This window comes from Engraulis encrasicolus, chromosome 8 (genome assembly GCF_034702125.1).
Source record: "Engraulis encrasicolus isolate BLACKSEA-1 chromosome 8, IST_EnEncr_1.0, whole genome shotgun sequence".
Taxonomy (NCBI): Eukaryota; Metazoa; Chordata; class Actinopteri; order Clupeiformes; family Engraulidae; genus Engraulis; species Engraulis encrasicolus.
The window spans coordinates 8,706,871-8,734,034 of NC_085864.1; the positions used below are offsets into that span (position 1 = coordinate 8,706,871).

At 46.9% G+C, this 27,164-nt stretch overlaps 1 protein-coding gene across 1 annotated transcript in view; it reads left to right on the plus strand.

Moving 5' to 3' along the window:
* Window positions 1–27,164, plus strand: part of LOC134454137 (spectrin beta chain, non-erythrocytic 4-like) — a 133,135-nt gene that overhangs the window by 96,467 nt on the left and 9,504 nt on the right. Inside the window, 12 exon segments of the mRNA XM_063204941.1 lie at window positions 3,964–4,200; window positions 6,143–6,232; window positions 6,435–6,713; window positions 9,189–9,319; window positions 9,934–10,138; window positions 12,365–12,610; window positions 14,855–14,989; window positions 17,713–17,963; window positions 20,653–20,791; window positions 23,462–23,546; window positions 24,068–24,264; window positions 24,725–25,875. Of these exon segments, the coding sequence (XP_063061011.1) occupies window positions 3,964–4,200; window positions 6,143–6,232; window positions 6,435–6,713; window positions 9,189–9,319; window positions 9,934–10,138; window positions 12,365–12,610; window positions 14,855–14,989; window positions 17,713–17,963; window positions 20,653–20,791; window positions 23,462–23,546; window positions 24,068–24,264; window positions 24,725–25,875 (3,146 nt within the window).

Below are 27,164 nucleotides of genomic sequence, written 5' to 3' on the forward strand. Positions count from 1 at the left end.
AACTACACGACTATTGGCCCACTCCTCGGCTGAAACCCCCCTTACGACAGTCAGTGGAACATTACCCTCCAAGACAAGCGATTGTTGGGCCAGTTTTCTTCGTCGTGTGCGAAGTTCTAAGATATAATTTTGCCGATTGAAAGATTTGCCGACTGCAAATTGTTGATCTCAAACACTGTTGACTCGAAATAGAACGTTGGGTATTATTTTCGTGTTTACAATCGAAAATAAGATTGACAGCTGCAATTCTCCTTATTTGTGCATTACAACCTAACGTCAAAATCTGATGTGATTTTTAAGTCGTGTGGTTTGAGCCCAGCTCAAGAGAATCTGCAGGTATGCCATGTAGAGACAGGTTGTGTGGAGGCCTACACCATTATATCAGAGTGCACTTTGTAGGGGGGTACTAAATGTTTAAGGAGACCTATGTTGACAGTTCACTAAAGTACTCATAATACTGCACAATTTACAGTATGTTTGCTCTTTTTGTCAGCAGCTTCTTTTCTTGTTACCATGACAATACTATGTATGCTGCCCATGTCACCTGTGCTGTCTGTTTATCTGTTTATCTAATCATTACTCATACTTTTCTCATTTACATCCAGCTGGACAGCATTCGATTACTAGTAGTCTTGTATGGTTTTTAGTGTTGTTCAGTGCCTCAGCATTTAATCGCTTTTCCTGGATTGATAACAACCACTGAGGTCTTGAAGGAATTCACTACGTAAACATGTAGATGTTCATGAGCATTAGTTGTAAAATGATTGACTTGTTGATTACTATTCATACTAATCTACTGAGAGATTTCTTTAAGTTACATTTATTTTCAGGTATACACGGCAAAGGCAACAGCCGAAACGTTTGTCTCTCTATACTGCTAGGCTATGCTAATAATGTCAATCTAAGTACACTACTGAACACACTGAGATGAAAATGATATGCACATTTATGTGTAATACTTGGAAATACAAATATGTTAAAAGCATAAAGGGCTATACTGTTCCTTTAAATGCAGTACTATACCTGTAACCGTACCAACAGATTGACCTCCGACCTGTATAACTCTCCTCTCTGACAGACAGAGTGTTGGTGCTGAGCACTGAGCTGCATTGCGCTGCTTTAGTGGCAGGCTCTGTTGCTCTGTGACACTACAGTAGCCCACATCTTCACCATCATCATCCTCACCACCACCACCACCACTACCAGGGGTACAGTAGTTGCTCCATTTTTTTTCTGTTCTGCTTTTCTACCTTTCTTTCTTTTTCACTTTCTAGCTTTCTTTCTTTTTCACTTTCTTTCTTTCTTTCTTTCTTTCTTTTTCTTTTTTATTGCTATTACTATATTTTGTTTTCTTACAATCTTTCTTTCTTTTATCTTCTGTTTCTCTTTATCTTCTCTATCTTTCTATCTCATCTCTATCTACCCTTCTCCTTTTTTTCCTTTCTTTGTTGTTATTAGCATTTTCTACAGTGCTCTTATTTCATATTTTGGAATTACTTGCATTTCTTAATTTTGCTTTTCTTCTTTATTACTTTTCATGCTGTCTTTATTTAAAGTTAAGTTGATTTATTTCATTATTTTTTAAACTTTGTGATTTTGTTTCCTGCGTTGCTCTCTCCACTCTCTTGCTTTCCTATCTGGTCCCCCTCTTCATATTTCACCCTGTGCTTTCCATATGTCTGTGTACAGTACGTGTGTGTGTGTGTGCGTGCCTGCGTGGCGTGCGTGCGTTTGGCGTACGTGCGTACGTGAGTGAGTGCGTGCGTGCGTGAGTGAGTGCGCGCGTGCATGGTCTTATACAGAGGTGTTGTCTTCTTCACTCCTCGGTCTTTCTATACAGGTTGAAGTTTCATGTCTCTTCCCCATCTCTCATTCTGTGTTGGCTCTGTCACTCTGTCATTCCGTCTTGAAATTTCCCTTTCCTTCATCCAGAAAAAGTGTGGGCTGTCTGAATGTCAGCTGTTTAGATGTGAAATGATTGGCGTGCGTGCGTGCGTGCGTGCGTGCGTGCGTGCGTGCGTGCGTGCGTGCGTGCGTGCGTGCGTGTGTGTGCATGTGTGTGTGCGTGTGCATGGGTTCATGAGTAGTGTCAGTCAGTGGCATGTGTGTGTGATTACATTATCTCAATTGAGAATCCTGCCATCAGTGCTGGCAGAGGATCTTCGATTGCCGCGGGACACAATAATCGGCTGACATTTTCACAGACACTCTCTCCACAGCCAAATATATAGATCTGCTGCTCTGCAATTCCCAATATATCCCTCAAAGTCAATCCTTTTGCCCCTGCTTATAATGTTTAAGTCCAGCAATGTAAAAATGTGTTCTATTATTATTATTATTATTATTATTATTATTATTATTATTATTATTATTATAAAACATTTGCAGAGCTATTTGGCTGCTTTAGTGCTGTTGGATATAATGGGTCCACTCAAATTAACAAATGGTCATTTAACAGACACAGAAAAAAAACATCATACAGTATACAGTACATACTTTCTATATTCAGTATAGACATAATAATATATTTTTTTAGTAGTACTTAGACATGATGTCTTATAAAGTATATAAATATTTGGCCCCCTAGAAGTGTCTCTGTGATAGCCAGATTGCTGTTGTGCTCGCTAATGTCTGTAATGACCAATCGATAATGTTGAAACTCTTTGACACTCCAGACCCTTGTGTACTAGATGGACCCTTTGGTATGTGAGAATTTCTTTCCCCTTTTTCAAACCCAGAGTTGTTCCATCCTCTATGACTTTTGTTCAAGGTCTTAAAACGAAAACCGCAAATAAAATGGAAAGCTGATCTGATAGTGTTTTTTCACACGTGGGTCGGGTCACTGAATTGTACTTTGATTTTTGTTTTTAAACAATTCTGGGCCCACCCACGACTCCACTTCCCTGATGGAGTTGCCTATCAGATCAGACATGACGAGTGTTTGTGTTCAGAAGTTGTTAAAATCAACTTGAAACAAATGACCAAAGTCAAGTGTGTTTATTGAACCTTGTTAATACTGTCTGGTATTCAGCTGATGCGAGCAAACTTTGATGAGTTACATTATCAGCTGAATCACTTGTATAACCTACCACTCTATATCTTTTCTCTCTTGCGCTCTCCCTCTCTCACTCACTCCCTCTCTCTCCTTCTCTTTCTCTCTCCCTACTCTACCTCTCTCTCTCTCCCTACTCTACCCCTCTCTCTCTCTCTCTCTCTCTCTCTCTCTCTCTCTCTCTCTCTCTCTCTCTGTCTCTCTCTCTCTCTCTCCTCTCTCTCTCTCTCTCTCTCTCTCTCTCTCTCTCTCTCTCTCTCTCTCTCTCTCTCTCTCTCTCTCTCTCTCCCCTTCTCCCTACAGTGTACTATTATAGATGTGTTTTAACTTTCACTTTTCTGAAGCCTAATGGACTCCTTTCTCTTCCTCTAATTCTGTGTGTCTGTCCGACATGTCACGTTTTGTGTTTCTCGTTTCCATTTCATGGACCTCTTCGTCTCTTGCCTCTCCTGTTCACACTGCTTTCCTCTCTCTCTCTCTCTCTCTCTCTCTCTCTCTCTCTCTCTCTCTCTCTCTCTCTCCTCTCTCACTTCCCTTCTCTTTCTAATTCCTTCCCTTCTTCTTTCATTTCCTCCCTCCCTCCTCACCTATGTGTCCCATTTCCCTCTGCCTTTGTGTTCCATTTTCTTTTTTCCCTCTTCTGTGTGTGTGATGGTGTGTGTTTGTCTTTGTGTGAATCGTTGAATGCCTGTTTCTGTGTGTTTGCATTGGGGGCTGGTCATTTGCTTGTGTCTGTCTGCCTGTCTGTCTGTTTGTCTGTGTGCATATGCACATTGTGTGTGTGTGTGTGACTCGCGAATGGTCTGTCTGTCGTCCGTCTCCACCATCTCCATCCGATGTGCATTCGGACCACCACCACCACCACCACCACCACCTCTTCCCCTCCGACACACGCGCACCTCCTCCCCCAGACGATGGAGACGCAGATGGAAGAGTGGTACCAGGAGGTGGGGGAGCTGCAGCAGGAGGTGGCGTCTCTCCCCCAGCAGGGACAGCTGATGGGGGACGTGGGGGAGCGTGTCGGTGAGCGGCAGGCGGCCGTGGAGTCGCGCATCGTGCGCCTCATCGAGCCCCTCAAGGAGCGCCGGCGCATCCTGCTCGCCTCCAAGGAGGTGCACCAGGTCGGACGCGACCTCGAGGACGAGATTGTGAGTAGAGCATGTGACCTTGATGCGACCTTGTGTGTCAGAAATGTTCATGACTTTCAATGCCGGTATATGTTTTAGGGTGTGCATTTCATTATATTTTGATGGAGGTGCACCATGTCGGAAAACGACTTTGAGGACGAGATTGTGAGTTAATGACCTTTTGAAATTCGGCCTTGTGGAATTCTGATATTTGTGACCTTGATTTGACCTTAAGGTTTTATGGATAAAGGTATGCCTTAAATGTTCACTCCACTGTGTAGTACGTTAAGTGCATAGTGGGTAGTGCAGTTCATTGTTTTGTTGTGCATCCTGCTCTCCTCGAAGGACGTGCACCAGGTCGGACAATACCTTGAGGACAAGATTGTGAGATTGGTGACCTTTTGAGATTTGACCTTGATTTGGCTTTGTGGAATACTGAGATTATTTCTAAAAGGTTGACTTCTCCACTACAGAGTGCACAGTGTGTAGTGCATTTCATTGTTTCCCTGGCCCTATGAATCGTACGGAAGGGGTGGTGACCCCAGGATAATAGGGTTTTTCACAGGGTCCAGATCCGGCAGGATCTTAAGCAGTGGATCCGGTATCCGGAAGGATCCTAAATATCAGGATCTGGTGCATCTCTAGTTTTTACGTAGCCTAGGCTTTTCAATCAGTCTTTCACAACCCCAATCGCTGCATGGAATGAAAACCCTTTGGAAGCGTCCGTTGCAGGCAGTGTGGCAGCAAGCCAATGAGTCTAAAGAATAGTTTGAGCCAACGTAATAAAAAGGGCCCACGTGTGCAAGTAGGCTACGTGTTCAACCCTTTCGTAGGATCCGGTATCCGGTTCCGAATCCGGCAGGATCTTAAGCAGTGGATCCTAAAAATCAGGATCCGGTGCATCTCTATTGTGTTGCGTATCTTGCTCACCTGGAGAAAAAGTAGAATGTGTAGAACTCAGGGGTGAGCCATAGGGGCAGTCTCCCTGGCTGACATGGATGATGGAGACGTGACCTTGTAATATCACTTTGTCTGAGAGATCCGCCCTGCATTTGGAAAATAGAACTCGAGCGTGTATTTTTCACGCTGGCGAACGGCGGTGTCTCATTCAAATGAATGGCAAAGTAGCACGCTAGCTTTTGCTGTGGGGGTTTTTGAACAGGACTGGCCGCGCACGGCGACGCTGTCAATGTGAAAGCCAGAGTAGAACACACTCATTCGTCTGGCTTCTGTTCCGTTCGGCCTTGGTGTGTCTGACGCCTAAAGAAAGAGGTGCTGTCCGGTCATAATGTCTGTTATCTATCTGTTAGCAAAGATTATCGTAATTAAGCTTTTCTTTGCTTTATAATATTGTTGCTATTTAATCCCATCTGCTCATTCACGTTCGTTCAATAATTCCAATGGTACCATTAATTGAAAAGCACACAATAATGTTATCTAATACTCATTAAAATGTAGTCATTCACTTCGTTGTCACAAGCTACATGTTACATTTATATTGTGTATTACCATCATTGCTTTTCATAAAAAGCTCTGAATTATGAATGAAGCTCGTAGCCATTAGAGTGAAGTCATTACACGGAGGCAGCTCATTGGGACGTGATCCATCTGGCCCACATAGTAATAACCCTTAGAGGGATGAGGCTGTATGTGGCTCTTACAGGCCAGCTACTATAACAAGTGGGGGCCCGTGTCTTCAAGGGAAGCTATGGTTGCCACAGTTTTATTGAACTTGTGTTTCACGATAACTGTTGCGATACAAAGGTGATATCACAGGATACCTCTATTTGGGTCACTAGTCTAGCTGGTTCAAATATGATCAAATATGGTCTTGGTTTTCAAGACAGTACTGTGCCTGGGTCTCACAGTGTGTGTGTGTGTGTGTGTGTGTGTGTGTGTGTGTGTGTGTGTGTGTGCGTGCGTGCGTGCGTGCGTGCGTGCGTGCGTGTGTTTGTGTCTGCAGCTATGGGTCCAGGAGCGTATTCCCCTTGCCACATCTCAGGAGCATGGGGGAACACTACAGGAAGTTCAGCAGCTGATGAAGAAGAACCAGGTGATGTCTACGTATTGGAGTGCTTCTAAAATATGCTACTGATATGCTTTATTACTTTTATGTATTTATCTATTTTTTGTCATAGACAGGCACTCCACAGCACTGTTTGCACTGTTTTTACATGTGCTTTATAAATAAAATGTACTTACCTACTTACTTACCACCATCCCACCCCACCCCACCCTCTCCTCCATCTCCCCAGACACTGCAGCGTGAGCTCCAGGGCCACCGGGCGCGCGTGGAGGACGTGCTGGAGCGGGCCTCCCTCATTGCCTCCATCCGCAGCCCCGAGGCCGACTGCGTGAGGGGGGGCCTGGAGCAGCTGGCGGCCCAGTGGGAGGCCCTGTGGCTGGAGACGGAGCACCGGCAGCTGGGGCTGGACGCCATGTACCAGGCCCAGCAGTACTACTTCGACGTGGGGGAGGTGGAGGCCTGGCTGAGCGAACAGGAGCTGCACATGATGAACGAGGAGAAGGGCAAGGTGTGTGTAGCTTATGGTGTTGTGTGTGTGTGTGTGGGGGGGGGATGTTTGTGTGTGTGTGTGTGTGTCTGTGTCTGTGTCTGTGTGTGTGTGTGTGTTGGGGCGCGCGTGTGTGTGTGTGTGTGTTGGTGTGTGTGTGTGTGTGTGTGTGTGTGTGTGTGTGTGTGTGTGTGTGTGTGTGTGTGTGTGTGTGTTGGGGCGCGCGTGTGTGTGTGTGTGTGTGTGTGTTGGTGTGGGTCGGCCATGCACCAGGCGATGAGTGTATGTGTGTGTGTGGGTGTTGCTGCTGGTTGTGTGGGCCATGTACCTGGCCTAGTAGTACTACTTCAACTTGGGGGACGTGTGTGTGTTTGGATGTACTGTATATTTAGGTGTGTATGGGTATGGTGTGTCTGGGTGTATGTAGGGTTCGGCGTTGAGTGTTTTGTGTGTGTTTAGGTGTCTTTTGTAAGGTGTGTGTGTGGTGGGGGGGTTCAGTGTTTAAGGTGTGTGTGTGTTGGGGGGGGGGGGTCAAGGTGTGTGTATCAGCAAGGGGAGCGTGTCTGTGCATTGCATGCTCAGACAGCAATCAAGGGGTGCCAACCAGTAACCGTAGATACTGTATATCTCAATGGTGCCAACACATGATAAATGTGAGGAAGGGTAAATGGAGAAGGAGGTGTGTGGAAGAGGGTGGGGGAGGAGGGAAGCACAGGTCAGGGACAGACAGACTCGCACAGCAGATGTGACAGATGCACTTCACCACCTGTCACTTAAGGGGGTGACATGTGACAAGAGTAGCCTTGGGCAACTGGGTTGCCAGGCAGCCAGGTACGAAAAAAACAAAACAAATTGCGACCTTTTGCATGGCGCTAATAGGATTGGTTGAAATTGCGATTTTTAATCACATATCAATTGATTGCGCTAACCCAGAATGACAAACGAAATTTAAGCAGGGCACAAAATGAAGGGAGACAGGCCCAGATGTGAGACGAGGACACGTTGTAGAGATTGAGGGGATCATGTGAGGAAGAGAGGTAAGGAAAGGGAAATGACAACACAGGACTCGACCGTGACTCAAATGGCTACGGCATGGACTGTTGTGCCGGAGGCCCCTAGGCTCTCAAACTGTCTTGTCCAAATTAAGTCAAGAAAAGCCCAAAGGAATTACCGTACATATAAAGACAATGGAAGTATTTTTGACAGGAGATGATATTTATGTTTAACTTTTTAAAAGGATGGCCTTGCCATGGCTCTAGCGGTAGGGCGCTGCACTGCTACTGTACGCCGGTGACCCACGTTCGATTCTGGCCGTATCATTTGCCCACATTCAATTCTGGCCGCATCGTTTGCCCACATTCAATTCTGACCGTATCATTTGCCCACGTTCAATTCTGCCCGTCTCTTTTGCCGATCCTTCCCTGTCTCTCTCCCACTCATATCCTGTCACCATCCTCACTGATTATAGTAACAAAAAAGGCGAAAGTTTAAAATCTCTAATGTGAATGTGAGCCCAGAGACGGAGAGACAATATGATGAGATATTTATACTGACCAGGAAGGTGGAGGCATTCCAATCAGACAATTACTCAAGAGGTGGGTACAGTCTTATCCGTGCCCTGCTGCTATGCTTTCAGTGCTATCCTTTCCTGGCCTCCACTTCATGAGAGAGAGAGGTTCTGTCTACCAAATGAAATGGCTACTGGTCCAGTAGGATGATGATGGACATCCGTCTGTTGCCAAAACTCTAGCCAGGGGTGCCGACGGGGGGGGGGTTTAAAGGGGACAGTTGTCGCGGGCCCAAGGAGAGAGGGGGACCACAAATTGGGTCCTTATGACATTGTATGTATTGGGCTAGTGGGCCCTTTCAGATGACTTTGTCCTGGGTCCGGACAAAGCTGTCAGCGGCCCTGACTGTAGCTATCAGTCTGCTTCTCTGTCTCCCCATCACATTTATTGTTGACAGGTGATCAATTACTTTCTGACACCTGAGGTAAGTGGAGAGTCAGGGTCTGTGTTCCCCGGAGAGGGAGAATCGATCAAAAGGAGATGGAGCCTGTCTTTCAGTTTCACTAATATTTTTACACTGCCATGTTGGGGTTTGACCTCTGTTTGAGCACGGTTAGACGACCGTGACGAATCATAGAATAGAAGGACAAAGATGGCTGCGCTGTCAGCTTTAAATTTAAGGTAATCCACTCTGTGAAAATATTCTTTCATACACTGTCTATGCTCTAATCCCTTGAGCTCTCGCTATGTAATCCGACATCACAGTAGAAACACTCCATCTCATACACTCAAACCAAAAAGACTACCAAAGACTACCGAAAATACTACAGATGTACTAACCCATGTCATTCCCCTTGTGTGTGTGTGTCTCTCTGTGTGTGTGTGTGTGTGTGTGTGTGTGTGTGTGTGCGTGTGTGCGTGTGCGTGTGCATGTGCCCGTGTGTGTGTGCGTGCGTGCGTGTGTGTATGTGTGCGTGTTACATTACAGGATGAGCCGAGCACGCTGCAGCTCCTGAAGAAGCACCTGGTGCTGGAGCAGTGCATAGAGGACTACGCAGAGACCATCGGCCTGCTCTCACAGCAGTGCAGGCAGCTGCTGGAGCTCGCACACCCCGACAGGTACGCTAGGGCAGCTGCTATCTTGTAGGACAGGGAGGAAGAAAGGTAACCTACTCACTGGTGCTTTTGACCTGCAGTGGTGTCATCCAGGCAGCACTGTCTAGAAAACCCTAACTAATCCTAACTCCACCTTTCATCTTTACCCTTGTTTGGGAGATTTGCATGGCAGGTTCAAGCAGATCTCCGCTGGTGGCTCAAAAAATAAGAATGTACGAGGCACGCATAAAAAAATGAAGCATCTCTGAAAGATCAGCATGCCTGATGCATCTTGTTTCCTCAAACCTCTCTCTGACTCTCTCTCTCTCTCTCTCTCTCTCTCCCTCTCTCTCTCTCTCTCTCTCTTTCTCTCTCGTATCTTGTTCTTGTCTCCTGTCTTGTGGCTTGTGGCTGTACCCACTTACCTGCGTCTTTATGTACATCACTTTTATCTCTTTGGCTTACATACTGTATTCCTTCCCAAACCTTCTCCCTCTCTCTCTCCTTCTCTCTGCCCCCCCTCTCTATCTCCTTCTCCCTCTCCCTCTCCCTCTCCCTCTCTCTTTCTCTCCTTTTCTCATTCCCTCTCTCCCTCGCTCCCTCTCTCACCGGCTCTCTCCCCTCTCCCTCTTCCACAGTGAGCAGATCAGTAAGCGTCAGTCTCAGATCGACCGTCTGTACGTGTCCCTGAAGGACCTGGTGGAGGAGCGCAAGTGTCGCCTGGAGCAGCAGTACTGGCTGTACCAGCTGAGCCGCGAGGTGGACGAGCTGGAGCAGTGGATAGCCGAGCGGGAGGTGGTGGCCAGCTCGCCTGAGCTGGGACAGGACTACGAGCATGTCACGGTCAGTATCGAACCCTAGCTCATGTCCTAGTGTATATATTCATTGTAATACATGACTACGAGCATGTCACGGTCAGTATCGAACCCTAGCTCATGTCCTAGTGTATTCATTATAATACAGGACTACGAGCATGTCACGGTCAGTATCGAACCCTAGCTCATGTCCTAGTGTATATATTCATTGTAATACATGACTACGAGCATGTCACGGTCAGTATCGAACCCTAGCTCATGTCCTAGTGTATTCATTATAATACAGGACTACGAGCATGTCACGGTCAGTATCGAACCCTAGCTCATGTCCTAGTGTATATATTCATTATAATACATGACTACGAGCATGTCACGGTCAGGTCATGTCCTATTCTACACTGCACGTTGGGCCTGTGCTGGACTGTCCTGGAATATACGCTCTCAGAAATGAAGGTACAGAACTCTTCGCTGTGGCAGTACCCTCAAGGGGAGTACCATTGCGTCGCTTGGGTGGTACCTCAAAAAAGTGGTGACCGATGCACATTGTTCGATATTGCAAGAAACTGAATGCACCTCTTTTTTGGGGTACCAATCAAGTAACGCAATGGTACTCCCCTTGAGGGTGCTGCCACAGCGTCGAGTTCTGTACCTTCATTTCTGAGAGTGTACTACAGTTTCTTTTTTTTTTTTTAAATGTCATTATAATACAAATGTACTTCCCCAAGACGGGACAGAACTACAAGCATGTCACGGTCAGTACTGAACTCTGAACTTACTGTGCGCTAGGCCGGCCAGTGCTTTGCAACTTTGTCATAAGATATAATGACTTGTTCCATGTCCTATAGAGCTAGATCTGCCAACCCCCCGCAACCCCCTATCCTACAATTATAGAATGCCTTTTATCATCATATCCGTATATACGTACATATCTGAAGTGCACATAATATGTAAAATATACATGCATACAATGACCACCAACCACCACCCACTCATCATCAGTACAGGGTATGTACAATACTAGCCTGATTAAGTCTCTTAGAGACTTGGTCTGACCAAGAGCATAACAATTAACATTTTCCAAGTGGGATTTCCCAAACGCCTCCATTGGTTTGCTAATGGTTGTTTGCTTCCCAACAAAGAGGGAGGAGTTCCCAATTTTTCGGAAGTTCAGAAAGTACTTACATTGCTCTTGACCTGACTAGTAGCAACGCTGAAAGTGTTGCGTCACTAGGAGGGAATGGCCTGGCTAGTACAATACACATTTGGGAAATCTTAACTACTATAAACAATATACAATGGCCACAAAACAATCGCCATCACCATCAGCACCGTCAGATCGCCTACCTGCCTGTACCCGCCTACCTGCCTGCAACACCACACCTCCCCCTTACTCCATCCTTCCTTTCCTCTATTTCTCACTCTCTCCCTTCCTCACTCACTCAGTCTCGCCCTCTTCTAGCTGTGTAGGTCAGTGCACACGGCCAAAACATCAGCCCTTTTGGGAAAGTGGAATACATTAGATTGGTTTAGAGGAGAAATAGTGGCAGAGAGAGTTAGAGAGGGGGAAAAAATAAAATGGTGTGTCATTGTGTGTAATTGACAGCAGCTTGATTTTTACGTAGCTTTGTGTCCCCGGTGTCTGTAAGCTCTATATATCTGTACTTTTAAATGTTTAAGAACTGGTACATGTTGTTTTACATACTAGAACGTTTAATGTTTTGGTTTCTAACTGTTTGTGCAGTAATCTTTGTCGCCATGGAAACGTTTGTATTTGTTGTTTCTGTAAATGCATGAAACCGGGACACATAGCGAGGCCGGCCATTTTGTGAGTAAAACTGCCCCCCCAGCTACTGCCATTCCCTATAGAGAGTTTGACTTTGTTGATATACCGATAAGATGGCTGATTGTCTCTTGTGTCTGACTTTGCATAGCTTCACTGTTAAGATATTTTTGATGGTTTTGGAATACAAATTAAGATCGGGACGTTTGTTGTCTTGTTGTTTTGTGATTTGTTTTGCAATGATAGATGTATCTACTCTTGGGACTTCTGGAAGACAGAGCAAAGGTCAAACATAATCTAAAATTTACCCCAAAAAATACCCCAAAAGTATACCAACTACTGTCATGCAGGCCTCTGTGTGTCCTAACGTATGTCCTCCTCTTGTATCCTATGTACCCTACACCTGTCCTATGTCCTACCTCCCCTACCTGCATGCATTGCAACGCTACGCCACGCTTCTCCATCCCCATCCAGATCCTGCAGGAGAAGTTCACAGAGTTTGCGACAGAGACGGGCAGCCAGGGCCAGGAGCGGGTGACGGCCATCAACCAGATGGTGGACGAGCTGATCGACTACGGGCACGGGGACGCCGCCACCATCGCCGAGTGGAAGGACGGCGTGAACGAGGCCTGGGCCGACCTGCTGGAGCTCATGGAGACCAGGGGCCAGCTGCTCGCCGCCTCCCACCAGCTGCACAAGTTCTTCGCCGACTGCCGAGAGGTACGCCAGAACTGCTGCCGCAGGTGTAGATTTGGATTGGAGGTTTGGATTACAATGACAAATTATACGGATTTGCTTTATTTTTGTGGAAAAAGTGGTGGGGACAAGCTAGGGTCATCTCAAAAGTGGTATGGACATGTTTCTACTATCCACACCTAAAATTACACCCATGGCTGCCACCACTTTTTTCCATGGTTGATCACCTGTGACCTGTCCTGGGGGGTAGTACAGTATACCAAGAACATGGTCACAGTAAGTGATACGCCTGGCTAGGTTAACCTGCATGAAGTGGTAAATCTGCCAATAGATAACCCACAGCTGTCATTTAGTTAAGAAAACAAGGACTCCAGACTCTTGTATTAGATGATTTACCACCACTTCAAGGTTAACTTTACCTGGATTACTATTTAGCCTGGTCCTTGGCGTACTCCCCTGGAGACACAGTGCTATGAGTCATGACCAATCAATAAACAATTACGTACAGTATGTGAAACCTGAAACGGCTACGGTCAAGCCTTAGCACACATGTAGTACATGGAATCTGCATATTTCAGTGACAGTGGCCATACAGTATTTTCAAGTGCAGGTGCTGCTGAAGCTAACATTGCACTAACTACTGTACTGACTCGGCTACAGCTGTTATATATCGCTTGCTTGCTTATTCCATCTACGGCCGTCATAACCCTCATTCATAACCTCTGGCAATAGTGGTACACAGAAAGATGTTTAGCGCATTTGGCTTTGCACTACAGCATTGCTACCATTTACTGGCGCAATCGCAGAGGCATATAGATAGGTTTCCCGTTTACAAACACCAGCGATGTGAGGAGGGGCAAGATGCTAAGCAGCCAACCACGTGAGCGTATTTTTTTAATGACAGCAGTTTCCAACAATCAGAGAGGGACCCCTGGCTGCGCACACAGACATAAATTGTTTACAAACGGGAAACCCATGTATAATGTTGTTGAAGTAAAAGAAAAGTAAAAACCACCAGGTAGTCATTGTGTGCAGTGGAATAATTAGTGTAACAGTTATGTAATATCATGTATCAGTGTCATACTTACACTGTGACTTTACTTCTGCTACTTTGTGTACACCTCTGCGCAATGACTAACGCAGTACACTGTAAAACATTGCAGACCAGTTAAACTTAAAAAGGTAAGTTGCTCTTCTGCCTTAACTATGTAAATTAATTCAACTTGAGGCTTATATTTGTGTCAACTTAGAAAACAAAGTCTCAAGTTGAGGTAACTTACGAATGTAAGGCAGCAAGGCCAACTTATCTTTTTAATTAAGTGTTTAATGTTTTACAGTGTAGTCACTAGTTCTTACTGACACCTCTCCAGCCTTCTACCCATCTAACCGGTGCTGTGGCCCTTTGCTTATTTCTCTTGAGTCTGCCGAAACAGTGCAGTCCCGATGAGTGTACCTATGGCCCCTGGGTCCTGCTGTAGTCTGAAAAGAGTCAAGTTAATCAAAGTGATTTGCAGTTCACCGGAGAATGTTTAATTATGTCTAGTCCAAAACCCATCTCTAATCTACAGTATCCCTAACCTGATTTTCAAAACTGACCAGCCATTCAAGTGTAAAAAACATCCTGCACACTGTCCATTTCACCAGCTAATTGTAATACAACGTTGTGGTCATCTGAGGGATTTTTTACACTTGAATGACATCCTCACTGGGATAACAACCTACGCACCTGTCCAACTACTGTACAGAGATAGTGCAAAAGCGTCTGTTTGAACTAAAACTTACCAGGGAACATACCATAAGACCCAGGGAACATAGGGATGACCCCTCCTAAGTCTACTCAGAGCCATGGAATTCAGAGTTGTGACAACCGTGGTACAGGAAGTCGGTTGGTGACATGATTCACGTAGATTCAAATAATTCTAGGAAGCAGCTTCCTTTTGAGAGACTACATACAGAACCACTACATAAAAGCAGAAGGATGAAGTAAAAAGGAATCAAAATGAATTACATTCACCTTTACTGTATTTTCTGTATTCGATGCTCACTTCTTGGAGCTATTTTGGAACTATGTCAATGGCGATCTGTGTTTTCAAAGGCTTCATGGGTCGCCATCTTTGTTTAAAAATGTAACACCGAGGTCAATGGGATTTGCCTAACTCTGACTTCCATGGCTCTGCGTCTGCCAGTGCATCAAAACGAAACGCAATGCTGTGTGCATGGTTGGCCCTCCCATTACATCCAGTCATGGCGTGATGCGTGCGTTTGCAGGTCTTGGTTCAGATCGATGATAAGAAGCGTCGGCTGCCAGAGGTGCGTGCGCAGCAAGGAGACTCGGCTAACACCAGCACGCTGCAGCGGCTCATGCATACCTTCGAGCACGACATTCAGCTACTCGTCAACCAGGTAAACCACCAGCCAGCCACCAAGCAGTGCACAAAGATTAACATATACAGTAAGGGTTGTTTCGGTAGATAGGTTGGTCAGCACCCCATGTCAACACAGGCCAACCAGAAACATTGCGTCCCTGTTAGGTGGAAAAGAGAGTGCACAAAGGTAGGTAGACAGACAAGCTGGGCAGAGGCTCAAGTGCTCCTTTGAGCAAGACATTCAGCTGCTCTTCATCCTTCCACTTGACGCAGAACAAACAACTGACATGATTAACTCCACGTTTGTAGTCTATGTCTGACACAGACATCTGTGAAAATTCTGGATCTCTAAACATACTAGGTGGCACAGACCTAGGGTACATAGTCATGTAGTGCATAGTCTCTATGGTGTGTGCTGTACATTGGGTAGGCTTGGGTAGGCTACCTTATATGTAGGCTACCTTATGTGTGGTCAATCCCAGGCCAACCACAGACCACAAAACAACTCCCACACAGTATTGTCACATTCATGGCATTTAGCTGTGAGCCAACCAAGTTCAAACAGTAGAGGTAGATTGACAAGCTCTATGTTCAACCGCTGTCAAACCCAGTCAATCTACAGTGTGGCCATATGCTACAGTGTCCTTCTGTCTCTTGAAAAGCACTTCAAACATTTGCTTTTAACACACTTCTCTTTATCAGCGTATACATCTAGGCACTCTACCCGCTTGCTTTCACAGCCAATAGCGTTCACAACCAATAACAGGCATGACATCTAAAAAGGGAACCTTATTCGGGCATTCCCTGTTTTAAAACCCCAGAAACCTGTCCTTGTGTTTTTATGCCATATTAAGTCTGTAAGTAACAGCCCAATCTTGACTCTTATCGCTAAGTAAAAGCACCTCAGTCAGTCACTTAGCCCCATATCTGCCCACACGGACGGTCATTGACGGCCACTAACAGCTAACAGCTACCGCTACCGTCACAGCTACAGCTACGTAGAGCTAGAGCTAGCTTCCCACTCAGCCTCCCATTAGTCTACCTCAGCCCACTCACACAGACCAATTACAGCACCACAGCACACTAGAGAGAGAGAGAGAGAGAGAGAGAGAGAGAGAGAGAGAGAGAGAGAGAGAGAGAGAGAGAGAGCGCAAGAGAGCGCAAGAGAGCGCAAGAGAGCGCAAGAGAGAGAGGACGGGAGGGTGGGGGTGCCATCTCTTTCACAGGGAGAGCAGGGTGAGGAGTTGTTTCACAGAGAGAAAGAGCGAGATAGGTGGCATCCATCTCAAAAACAGAGAGAAAGAGTTGTTCCACTGAGAGAAAGGTGGGGGTGGTGGTAAGCAGGTGGTAGCCAACTCCCAGATGTGTTAGATCACACCGTTGTTACCAGCAGCAGGTAGTGGTCTTTCTATTGCACCGGAATGATCCGATCTGACCGTTATGACAGTGCCACCATTTCACAGTAACTCTGGCCATCAGTGGAGTCTTGTTCACTTGATAATAAACTGTGCAGAGTCCTTGAGGCCTGTCAACTCACTGTGCTTTGGAATGTTCAAGTTCTAGAGTAGTCTAGAGTTCTGATAGCCTCGCGACGCCATCCTCTGTACTCCACCCAAAGATTTTGGCTCCGCACATCGTCTGGCAAAAGCCTCGAGCTCGGTTCTCTCAGTGTTTCGCCAATCAGCAAACAGTTGACAGTGGTAACGTAGAACTCACCCGCGAGCTCCGTTACTGATTGGTTAAGGTAACTATATTCACACTTTCGTTTTGTTATTTGTATGCTTTTGCGACGCTATAACGTAACAGGCATGCTAATAAAGCACAATATGGGTTTTAATTTGAGTTTGGAACTTCAATTAATTTAAATGATAGAGTAAGATCAGACCATCTCCCATCGTCCACGGAGACGGAGTCCTCATGGCTTTTGCCAGACTGATTGACGGAGTCAACAGTCGGCTATTCGCCCAGGCTGGAGTTCTGAGCAACTTGTCAAATAGTTGTAAAAATGTTATAACTGCGTCACTTGACAGGACAGGAATTTTAGAGGAATGAGTTTTTAAGAATCTAAAGTGAACGTCAATGAAGCAACTGGTCAAGTATTGTAACTGCCTCACTTGACAGGAATTTTGCAGGACAGGAGTTTTACAGGACTTGGACTACTACAGTGTTTTTTTTTTTGTTTGTTTTTTTACAGCGGTGAGACTTTTTCAGATGTCCCTTTTGACTAATGTCAGTGTGAGGTGTAACAGCATTGCCTTATTCTTTCCATGTCGCCAATTTTTCGATGCAATCGAAGACAAAGTTTTACTGTAGGTATGAAGTGTAGTTTTGCCCATTTTTTCTAAGAAGTGTGTATCAGCTAGCAAACAAACAAGAGAAAGAAAGGTTATTTTTCCATGTGGCTATGCTGCTCTCCTGAAGCCTTCTGTGCTGTGCTTCGCATATGCGCTGGACAGGCTCATACAAGAACTCCTGCAACACAAGTGCCTAGCGCAGCAGTTATAAAACTATATCCCTCTCCCTCTCTTCCTCCTCTTCTTTCTCTGCCCATGCCTTTTTGTTTCTTCTTTCTCTCTCTCTCTCTCTCTCTCTCTCTCTCTCTCTCTCTCTCTCTCTCTCTCTCTCTCTCTCTCTCTCTCTCTCTCTCTCTGTCTCTTTCTCTCTGCATCTATCTCTCTCTCTCTCTCTCTCCTGCCTGTCTCATTCTCTCCCCTTTCCTGTCTCTCTCTCCGCCTCTGTCTCTCTGTCTCTGCCCCTCAGGTGCGTCAGCTGCAGGAGAGCTCGGCCCAGCTGCGCACGGTGTACGCGGGGGAGAAGGCGGAGGCCATCGCGCGGCGCGAGCACGAGGTCATGCACTGCTGGAAGGAGCTGATCGTGTCGTGCGAGGAGTGCCGCGTGCAGATCACCACCGCCACAGACAAGCTGCGCTTCTTCAGCATGGTGCGGGACCAGATCCTCTGGATGGACAGCATCATCTGCCAGATCGGCACCGAAGGAGGAGAGAAGCCCAGGTAGAGGATAAGGAGAGAGAGAGAGGGAGGGAGAGAGGGAGAGAGAGAGAGAGAGAGAGGGAGAGATAGAGAGTGAGAGTATGTGAGAGAGAAACAGAAAGAGAGAGAGAGGGAATGAGAGAGTGTGCGAGAGAGAGAGAGAGAGAGACAGAGATAGAGAGAGAGAGAGAGAGATGGAGGGAGGGAGGGAGGGAGGGAGGGATGTAGAGGGGAGAGATGTTTTTGTTTAGATGTGTGTGTGGATGGACAGCATCATTTGCCAGATCGTCACTAGAGGAGAGAAACCCAGGTAGAGGATGGAGAGAGGGAGGGATGGAGGGATGGGTAGGTGGATGAGTGGAGGGAGATGCCGAGAGGTTGTATTTTGGTGTGTTGTTGGATGGAGGTAAAGGATGGGGGGTGTTTTTGCTTTCATGTGTTTTTCGTGTGTGTTTGTGTTTGTGTGTTTGTGTGTGTGTGTGTGTATGTGTGTGTGTGTGTGTGTGTGTGTGTGTGTGTGTGTGTGTGTGTGTGTGTGTGTGTGTGTGTGTGTGTGTGTGTGTGTGTGTGTGTGTGTGTGTGTGTGTGTGATGTACCCGTGGTTTGAAAAATGTGCAGCATCAAAAAACTGTGTTTATTTGGGGTCTTTTTTATGGCTATTTTATATATTCAGAATGACATTTTTGCAATTCTGCAAATTTCTGCAAATTGCAAAAATGGTAGTGAAACACAAGCCTGTCCCTGCTGTGTGAATCCATCTCCTCCCCTCAATTGATCAGAGTCAAAGTAGGATTCTTCATGGACACTTATGTCTTTGACGCTGCACATATTATGGATGTGGTAGTGGCATAGCCACCGCATATGGCTATGGCATGTATCTAAGTATCCTTAATGAATGATGTGGCATGGTGTGTTTGTAACCTTAGGAGGTGATGTGGTTGTGTTGTGTTTTGCTGTATTGTTTTGTGAGTGAATACGGTGGTATTATGTACAGGATGCCTTCATGAATACAGATAGTAAACAGCGATATGTTTAGTACACACTGCACTCGTATTAATATGCTGTTTGTAATAATGCAATTCCGTTTTAACAAAATAAATCTTAGTGTAGTTTAGACCCAATTGGCCAATTGGCCAATTAGCCAACCCTGTTGATGTAACATATCATCACTTATATTAAAGGGCAACTGCATTTAAAAACATTTGTAATGATGTAAATCCCATACTGTATTGAAGCTGACACACTGTACATACAAGTCAATGTTTACTTGATAAACAATTTTTAATTTATTTATTTTGTATTCAGTATTGTGAAAGTGGTGATGTCTGTATCAGATGGCCATTCTGTGGCACTATTAAGGTGGCCATAGAATGCACTCTTGTCAATACGAGGTTATTGTTCATGTTCAGAGCCCAGAGCAGTCATGGGTGAACTGTTAGGGCGTCAGACTTGTAGCCCAAAGGTTGCCGGTTCGACTCCCGACCTGCCAGATTGGTGGGGGGAGTAATTAAACAGTGCTCTCCCCCATCCTCCTCCATGACTGAGGTACCCTGAGCATAGTACTGCTGTCCCCTTGCAAGGGTGAGACATAAATGCAATTTAGTTGTGTGCAGTGTTCACTTGTGTGCTGTGGAGTACTGTGTCACAATGACAATGGGCTTTCACTTTTTCACTTTCAGAGAGGAAGAGAGACAATACACGTGTAGACACCAAGTTTTTTTCTTTTCATTATCCTAACCCCCATCCTCCCCATCCTGAATTATCAGCCCACCCTCTCCCCCAACTGGCAGCGTCTAGGAATCAAACTCACACCCCTCGGGCTACAAGTCTGAGCCCCTGTCCCCTTAAACCATGACCATCCATTCCCTGGAGTAAGCCCCGGCTCCATCTTATCCCTGCATGCCCTCCACCATTGGATGTTACCCAGACAGTCCTATAGCCCCGGGGGACAGGCTCCTCTGTCTGGTCTTACAGGCCCCAGGCGCATCTGGCACCAGTCCAATCTGAGTCCACACCACAGGAGATACAGTACCAGTCAAGGTCTTCTTGAGGAAGAACCGCATGGACAGAATGTCCTGTGATGCTGACATATGACATGGCTCTCACAGACAGCAGTTGTCGAAGGCCCTGCCTCAGGGCGACAACTCTGGTGGTGACCCAGGCCAGACCGAGACCCAGGCCCATGCATTTAAATGTGTTGTTTTGGACAGATTTTGATTTCTCTCACATCTGAAGCATGCATGGAACTGTGTTGTTTTAACCAGGTTTTCATTGATCTCACGTTTGACCTTTTCCCATGGAGTGCAGTCACACTTCCAGTGGGTAATCTGCCGGCGACGCTGGCACTGCCTCAGTCAGAGCAGACGTTTGGCCCACATCCTCCAACCCAACAGCCCACTCGAAGCATCTTTTATGTTCAGAATGCCAGCCAGCCACGTGGTGCAGTATATGTTTCGGGGTGTCTCTGGCAACCCCCCTGAGTATAACCCCCTTTCGTGTTTGTGTTTGTGTGTGTCTGTGTTCGTGTGTCTCTGTGTGTGTGTGTGTGTGTGTGTTGTGCTGTGTTGTGGGTGCTTGTGTTTGTGCTTGTGCATCTTCTTCTTCTCTCCCTCCTTTTCTCCCCCCCTCTCTCTTTTTTCTCCTCTTTTCTTGGGCTCGTTAGCTCCCACATCAAAGAAGTAATGGAGTCTGGCCATTCTGGTCCTTTCAGGGATGTGTCGTCGGTGGAGGTCCTGATGAACTACCACCAGAGCCTGAAGAACGAGGTGGAGGCGCGCAGCAAGAGCGTGGTGGAGTGCATCGAGATGGGCAAGGACCTCCTGGCGGCCCGCAACCCTGCCTCTGAAGAGGTAGGAAAGATCATACAATATTTATATATTTTTAAAATAATGTTTAAGAAAAAAGTTTTTAAAGTATGTTTAAGATAAGTAGATTTAAGTTTCGATTTGCCTAATGGGAAATAAAACATCGCCCTGCCATCTTAAGTTGGCTGCATAGTTGTAAGGTTTATGGTCCGTATTATGCCTGTCGAGGAAAGGGTGTTGAGTGTCTGTTTGAGGAATATTTATTTATGTTTAGCAGTGGATTTTTCAAATTTGTGTAGCATTTGTTTTTAAGGTTGTGTGATCTGATGATATTTCATAGTGAAGAATAAGAATGAGTAGACGATCATTGACAGTCTGCCAAAGTAGAGAAATTGTATAGATCGCCTTGGAGTGAGGATGTTTACCTACTTAGTGTTGTTGTTTTGACCTTTATTTTGTTTACTGAATTTATTATACTCCAATAGTGCGCTTTATCAGTGTTATCAGTGTGTTTACATTTTAGTTTGTTTACGATGTTTGCACATGTTAAAGCAAAGAAAGCTCCCGCACACTGTTCACATTTGCATGGTTTAATGCAACGTTTCGGTCTACTGACCTTCTTCAAGCAATTCAAACAAACAAATGGTTACAAACTTGGTTTAAAATAGTTCGGTTTGTGGTGTTGGACCAATCGTGTCCCATTCCTGAATGACGTCGGTCATTCACAAGAATGGAGCGCTCTGTCGGTGCGCTAGGCGGTGTGCAAGAATTCTTCACTTACGATGTTTGCACATGTAAAATTGCAAGTATTCATTAAAATTGTCTCAGAAAGGTTTGTAGCCCTAAAATGCCTCATGATAAAAAAAAAATTAGGTTTTATGTGGGAAAAAAATCATGTTATGACATGTTTGCTATATCGCTATATCATTTGCATATTTTTCCAAATTAGTTTTATGCTACTTATTGTACATTATTATTGTACATATTGTTTTTGTACATATTAATATCTGTAGAGACACATTAAGACAACAATATCATCAATACATTGTGGAAAAAAGAAAGAGTGGTATATTTAGAACCTTGCTCCCTCTAGTGATTATTATTGGTAGCACAACATGTCACAAAATGACAGGCAATAAAGACCTTTGCCTCCAGTCGTTCCCTCCACACTTCATGTGAACATTCCATTATCCTAACTCCCATCCTTGACCTTCTTGTGGCCTCGCGCCTTGCTGATGCCCGCTTCTGTGGAGAAAACAATAAACTTTCCCCACTATCAGCCTTGCCACAACATCTTGAGAGAATTTTTTCCCCTTCCAACATCCTGATTGTAAATGAGAAAATGGCCTTTGAATTGCACTTTTGCGAGATATTGAATTTAACTTCTGTCATCAACGACGTTTCGTAGCGTCATCATGAGGCCATGAGCACAAGGGAGGATGGGAGGAAAGAACCTCAAGCCTCATAGTCACCCCTCCACCTATGGAGGAAACCAATAAGGAATGGAGGGAGTTATTGAGGAATGATGTGCAGTACTCCTCCGGTACCTGGCCTCCCTCCTCCATCCTGACCATGTCACGTTCTCTTCCACTCCTAATCATTCACTAACTCAAAAAATACACACAAAACTTTCGGACTATTTTCACCCTTTTTGGAAGAACCCGTCACCGATGCCTGGCTGTTGCTAAACTTTAACGGCATTACAGCTACACGTGCGTTGGCCCGCTGCTGTAGCTGCACAACACCTGCTGTTCTCGATTGCTGCATCCGACGCCTGCTCCAACACTGTCTCCAGGAAGTCCGGACTGTTGTGGATTCAGCGTGGCTGCTGGTTTCTCCAACCACTCTACACCATGTGCCGTTTCCTGTCTGCAGACTTCTCCAACTACCACAACCTGCGCTGCCGTCGTCGTCCATCCTCGGCGTCCATGCCCGCGTCTTGCTCGTTGTTGGTGACATGGCGAGCTCGGATGCCCCCCTCTGCCGGCGTCATCACGGCTCCTCCGTCCATAGAACTTCACCGGCTTGTTCGGCTGCCTCCTTCAGCCGAGCTCGCCCCCCACGACGGGAGGCTCTGGATTTTCGTATCCCGCCATGGCCTTTTCATCGCCGCCCCCGCCGTGGGCTTCCATATTTCTCCACTACTGTGAACGCTCCATACCGTCATGATTTATGGACAAAAAAAGAACTTTCCATTGCCGTTGTGTTGTGTTTTAGTCTCTGTATGTCTTTGAATGTCTGTTCATGTTTTTGTTTTATGTTACATGTTCTGTAAAGCGTCTTTGGGTATTTAGAAAAGCGCTATACAAATTTGATGTATTATTATTATTATTATTATTATTATTATTATTATTATTATGTCTCCAGACATGAGGATGGAAGTTGGAGGATGTAGCTGAAGGAGAGATGTTCAGACATGGATCAGTGAATAGCAAGGCAGGGACCTCCTAGTGGTTCTCAACCTTTTTGAACAAATGCCCCCTTGACCTCATCATAAGGCTGCCTTAGGATTAAAACATATATTATTGTCCCCTATTTGTAACTGAGCGCCCCTCCTTTAAGCTGTGTTAAGCTCAACGCTCCCCAAGGGCTTCCACGAGCCCCCGTTGAGAAACACTACTATAGATGAAAAGTTGTTGGAGATCTTGTGAAGTGATGTGTTGTAATCTGCTGTTGGACATCTAGTGAAATGATATCTTGTTCTCTGCTTTTCAGATCCGGGACAAGCTGGAGAGGGTGGTGGCGAAACAGAGAGAGCTGTCAGAGAAATGGGACAGACACTGGGAGTTCTTACAGCAGAGTAAGTGTAGTTGCTAAGTACCCTTACTTGGTACACTTGCTAAGTATCTTTACTTATTACACTTGCTATAGTACCCTTACTCAGTAACCTCTCTATGTGACCTTGCTAACTACACTTCCTATGTACATTTCCTAAGCCTCTCTCTCTCCTCTGCTACTCCTCTCTTCTCTCTTCATCTCCTCTCACTCATCTTCTCTCCTCTCTTTCCCCTCTTTCCTCTTCTCTGTTCTCCTCTCCTCTCCTCCACTCCTTCTCCACCCTCCTCTCTTCTCCTCTCCTCTCCTTCTCACCTGTCCACCACTCACCTCACCACTTTACTCCTGCCTCACCACTCTCATCTCCTCTCCTCTCTTCTCCTCTCTTCTCCTCTCTTCTCCTCTCTTCTCCTCTCCTCTCCTCTTCACCTGTCCACTACTCATCTTACCCCTTCACTCCTGCCTCACCACTCCCCTCTCTCCTCCACTCCTCCCTCCCCTCTCCGCTCTCCTCCCCTCCTCCCACTCCTCCCTGTCCTCCCATAGTGCTGGAGGTGCACCAGTTTGCGCAGGAGGCGGTGGTGGCGGAGGCGTGGCTGACGGCCCAGGAGCCCCTCATCTGTAGCAGTGAGCTGGGCTCCTCCGTGGACGAGGTGGAGCAGCTCATACGCCGACACGAGGCCTTCAGGAAGGCAGCCGCCAACTGGGAGGAGCGCTTCAGCTCGCTCAGGAGACTGACTACTGTGAGTAGAGTATAGTCACGGGCGTGTGCGCACACACACACACACATACGCACACACAAACACACACACACACACAGGTAAATACAAGGTAGAGCAGCTCATAGGCAGATACAAGGCCTTCCGCAAGCCAACTCAAATGAGAATTGTTTCCTTAACTTGAATTCCATGTCAATGAAAGTCAAAGGTGCAGGCCCTACCGTGGCACTAATGGTGGGATACTGGGCTCGATTTGATTCCAGCCTGGGTCCTTAGCCGAACCTTCCCCATCTCTCTCTCTCCACTCATCTCCGGTACAATCTCTCACTGTCCTATCGTAAATGAACTAATAAAAGACAGAATATGTTTTTTTTGTTTTTTTGTTTTTTAAAGAAAGAAAATGAAAGGTTCCAAACGCTGCTTTCGGTTAATCTAACATCTCCCCGCAAATTCCTCAATTTCTGCTCCCTCTGCGTTTTGATAGGTGGAAAAGATCAAGGCGGAGCAAGGCAAGCTCCCGCCCACGCCGCTGCTGGGCCGCAAGGTCTTCCTGGATCCGCAGGAAGTGTCCCCGATCCGCAGCATCACTTCCTCCCTCATGCGACAGACCATCTACGAGCAGCAGGTGGTGGACCGCGAGCTGCCGCGCGTCATGGAGAGGCAGGTACATCAGCAGCATCCTCCTCAGCATCAGCATCAGCCTCCTCCTCCTCAGCACCAGCAGCCGTCTCCATCATCGGTTGCCCGGCGACTGGGCTCCACTGTGGCCAACTACACGCCCGTCCTCAACGGCTCGGCCTACGCACGCACCATCGAGGCCCGCACCGGTGGACTGGTTGGCGTGGCGGCCGGCCTGGGCATGGGGGTGATGGGTCCTGGGATGAGCATGGCAGGCACGACTGCCAGCGTGAGCGGCCCCTCGCCAACGGTCGCCGTGACACCACCTCAGCCGGAGCTCGCCAAGCCAAGCGGTCCTGGTCAGGCGGCGGGTCTGGGCGCGGAGGGCCGTGCGCAGCGCGTCCTCCGCAAGCTGGCGGCACGGCAGCCGCAGGAGCCCATCGAGCACCTGCACGAGATGGTGAAGCCCCTGCTGGACCGCGAGCGTGAACGTCTGGAGAGGGAGCGGGACCTGCAGGAGCGTCCGGGCGGCGAGGTGGGCGTCATGGCCGAGGTGGTCCTCCAGGACCCGCCCAAGACCCCGCCCACCCCGCAGACGCCGGTGACGGGGGGCCGCGAGCGGCTCAACAGCGAGGCGCGCAGCGTGGAGATCCGCATCAGCACGGGCACGGCCGGCGGCAGCGCGGGCAGCAGTCGCTCGGAGCTCCAGGCCGAGCTGCACCAGCCGCCCTCCAGCAGCTCCGGGCGACACCACCGGCTGGAGAGGCAGGTGTCCAACGAGCAGCTGGTGCAGGCGCGGCGCGACGAGCTGCCCCAGGAGCTGTGGAGGGAGCGGGCGGAGCGGGAGCGGCGGCTGGAGAGGCAGACGTCCAGCGAGCAGGAGAGGGAGGCGGCGCCGCCACAGGGACACGAGGCGCGCCGCAGGGACAGGCACCGAGTGGACAGGCAGGAATCCAGCGAACGCGAGCACTCGGACAGGCGCTCGACGTGAGTACGGGGGCTGGAGGGGGAGGGAGGGTGGCTGGAGGGAGCTGACTTGGGCCTAAAGCTACCTAAAGCGCTCCTGTGGGCTATCGGTTACGGCGGCTTGTGCCGTCAGACCAGGCCTGGGGTTGGGGTTGGTGTCTTGTGTTAGTATGTATGTACAATATGTATGTATGGTATGTCTGTATGCCATAGCTCATTCATCTATATATCTATCCATCTGTCCTGTCCTGTCCTGTCTTGTCTTGTCTTGTCTTGTCTTGTCAACCAATCATTTATCAATTTGGTCAGCCTACTGACTAGAAGTGGATCTTTCTTGTAGCTTGAGAAATAAAAAATCCTACCACATATGTGTTTCATCCCTTGTGTTCTTCAGTTCATATCTGCACTAGCCCAGTTCAGACTGACAAATTTACACTGTAGGTTAAGTCCTTGGTTTCAAGAGCAGAGTGTTTATTAGTCTGTGAAGGTCACTTTTGTGTCTGTACATCAGCAACACTGCTGCCGTGTCCTCCCTGGAAGTACATAAAAGTCCAATATTTTCAGTCAATTGAACAATGAAAACTGTGTAGAAGTGGACATTTAGAGGTGTTTGAAAGTGAGTCCCACAGTAGCTACCATATACATTTTCTCCCATTCCCCATCCATCCAACAAGTCTAGTATGAACTAGTTTCAGAATCAGCTTGGTAAACATACCTTGCAGTAAAGCTATTTGGTCTTAAGTGCACAGGTAATTTCAGGTGTGTGGTGGGACTTTGCCTTTCCAACTGCTTTTGGTGTTGTGGTGTTGGTGTTGTGGTGGACTCAAAGCCACTCACAAGTGACATGCATGAACTACTCCCATTCATATGCCAGTCACCCTAACTGGTGGTGCTCACATCGTCACCCTCTTGTATTGGTGCTAAGCTAGTTCAGTTTTGTTTACCAGTGTTATAGTAGGTAGACTGGTGGCATTCTACAGTGAGCTAGCTCTGCGCTAAGCTAGCTCTGTGTGCGCCAATGGCCCCTGAAACGTCTGTCAGGCTGGCACCTTGCTAATGAAATGCTAATTAGGCTAGTCTCCATAAATACCATTTTCACAGTTTATTATTTTTGGCATGTCATGTGATGAGAGTGCTGTGTTTGTCTTGGTGGTTCATTTCTAACTTGTAGTGACTATATTTCAGCACTTTATATCTCAGCATGAGCAATTTATTGTGCTAACGTGATGTACCTCAGCTCTTTTGTTAGTTTTTATTTAGCTGTAGCTTATGTGTGTCTGTGTTTAGGCTTGATATGATCGATGGGCAGCACTGAGTAGGGGTTCCACCAGGACATGGAA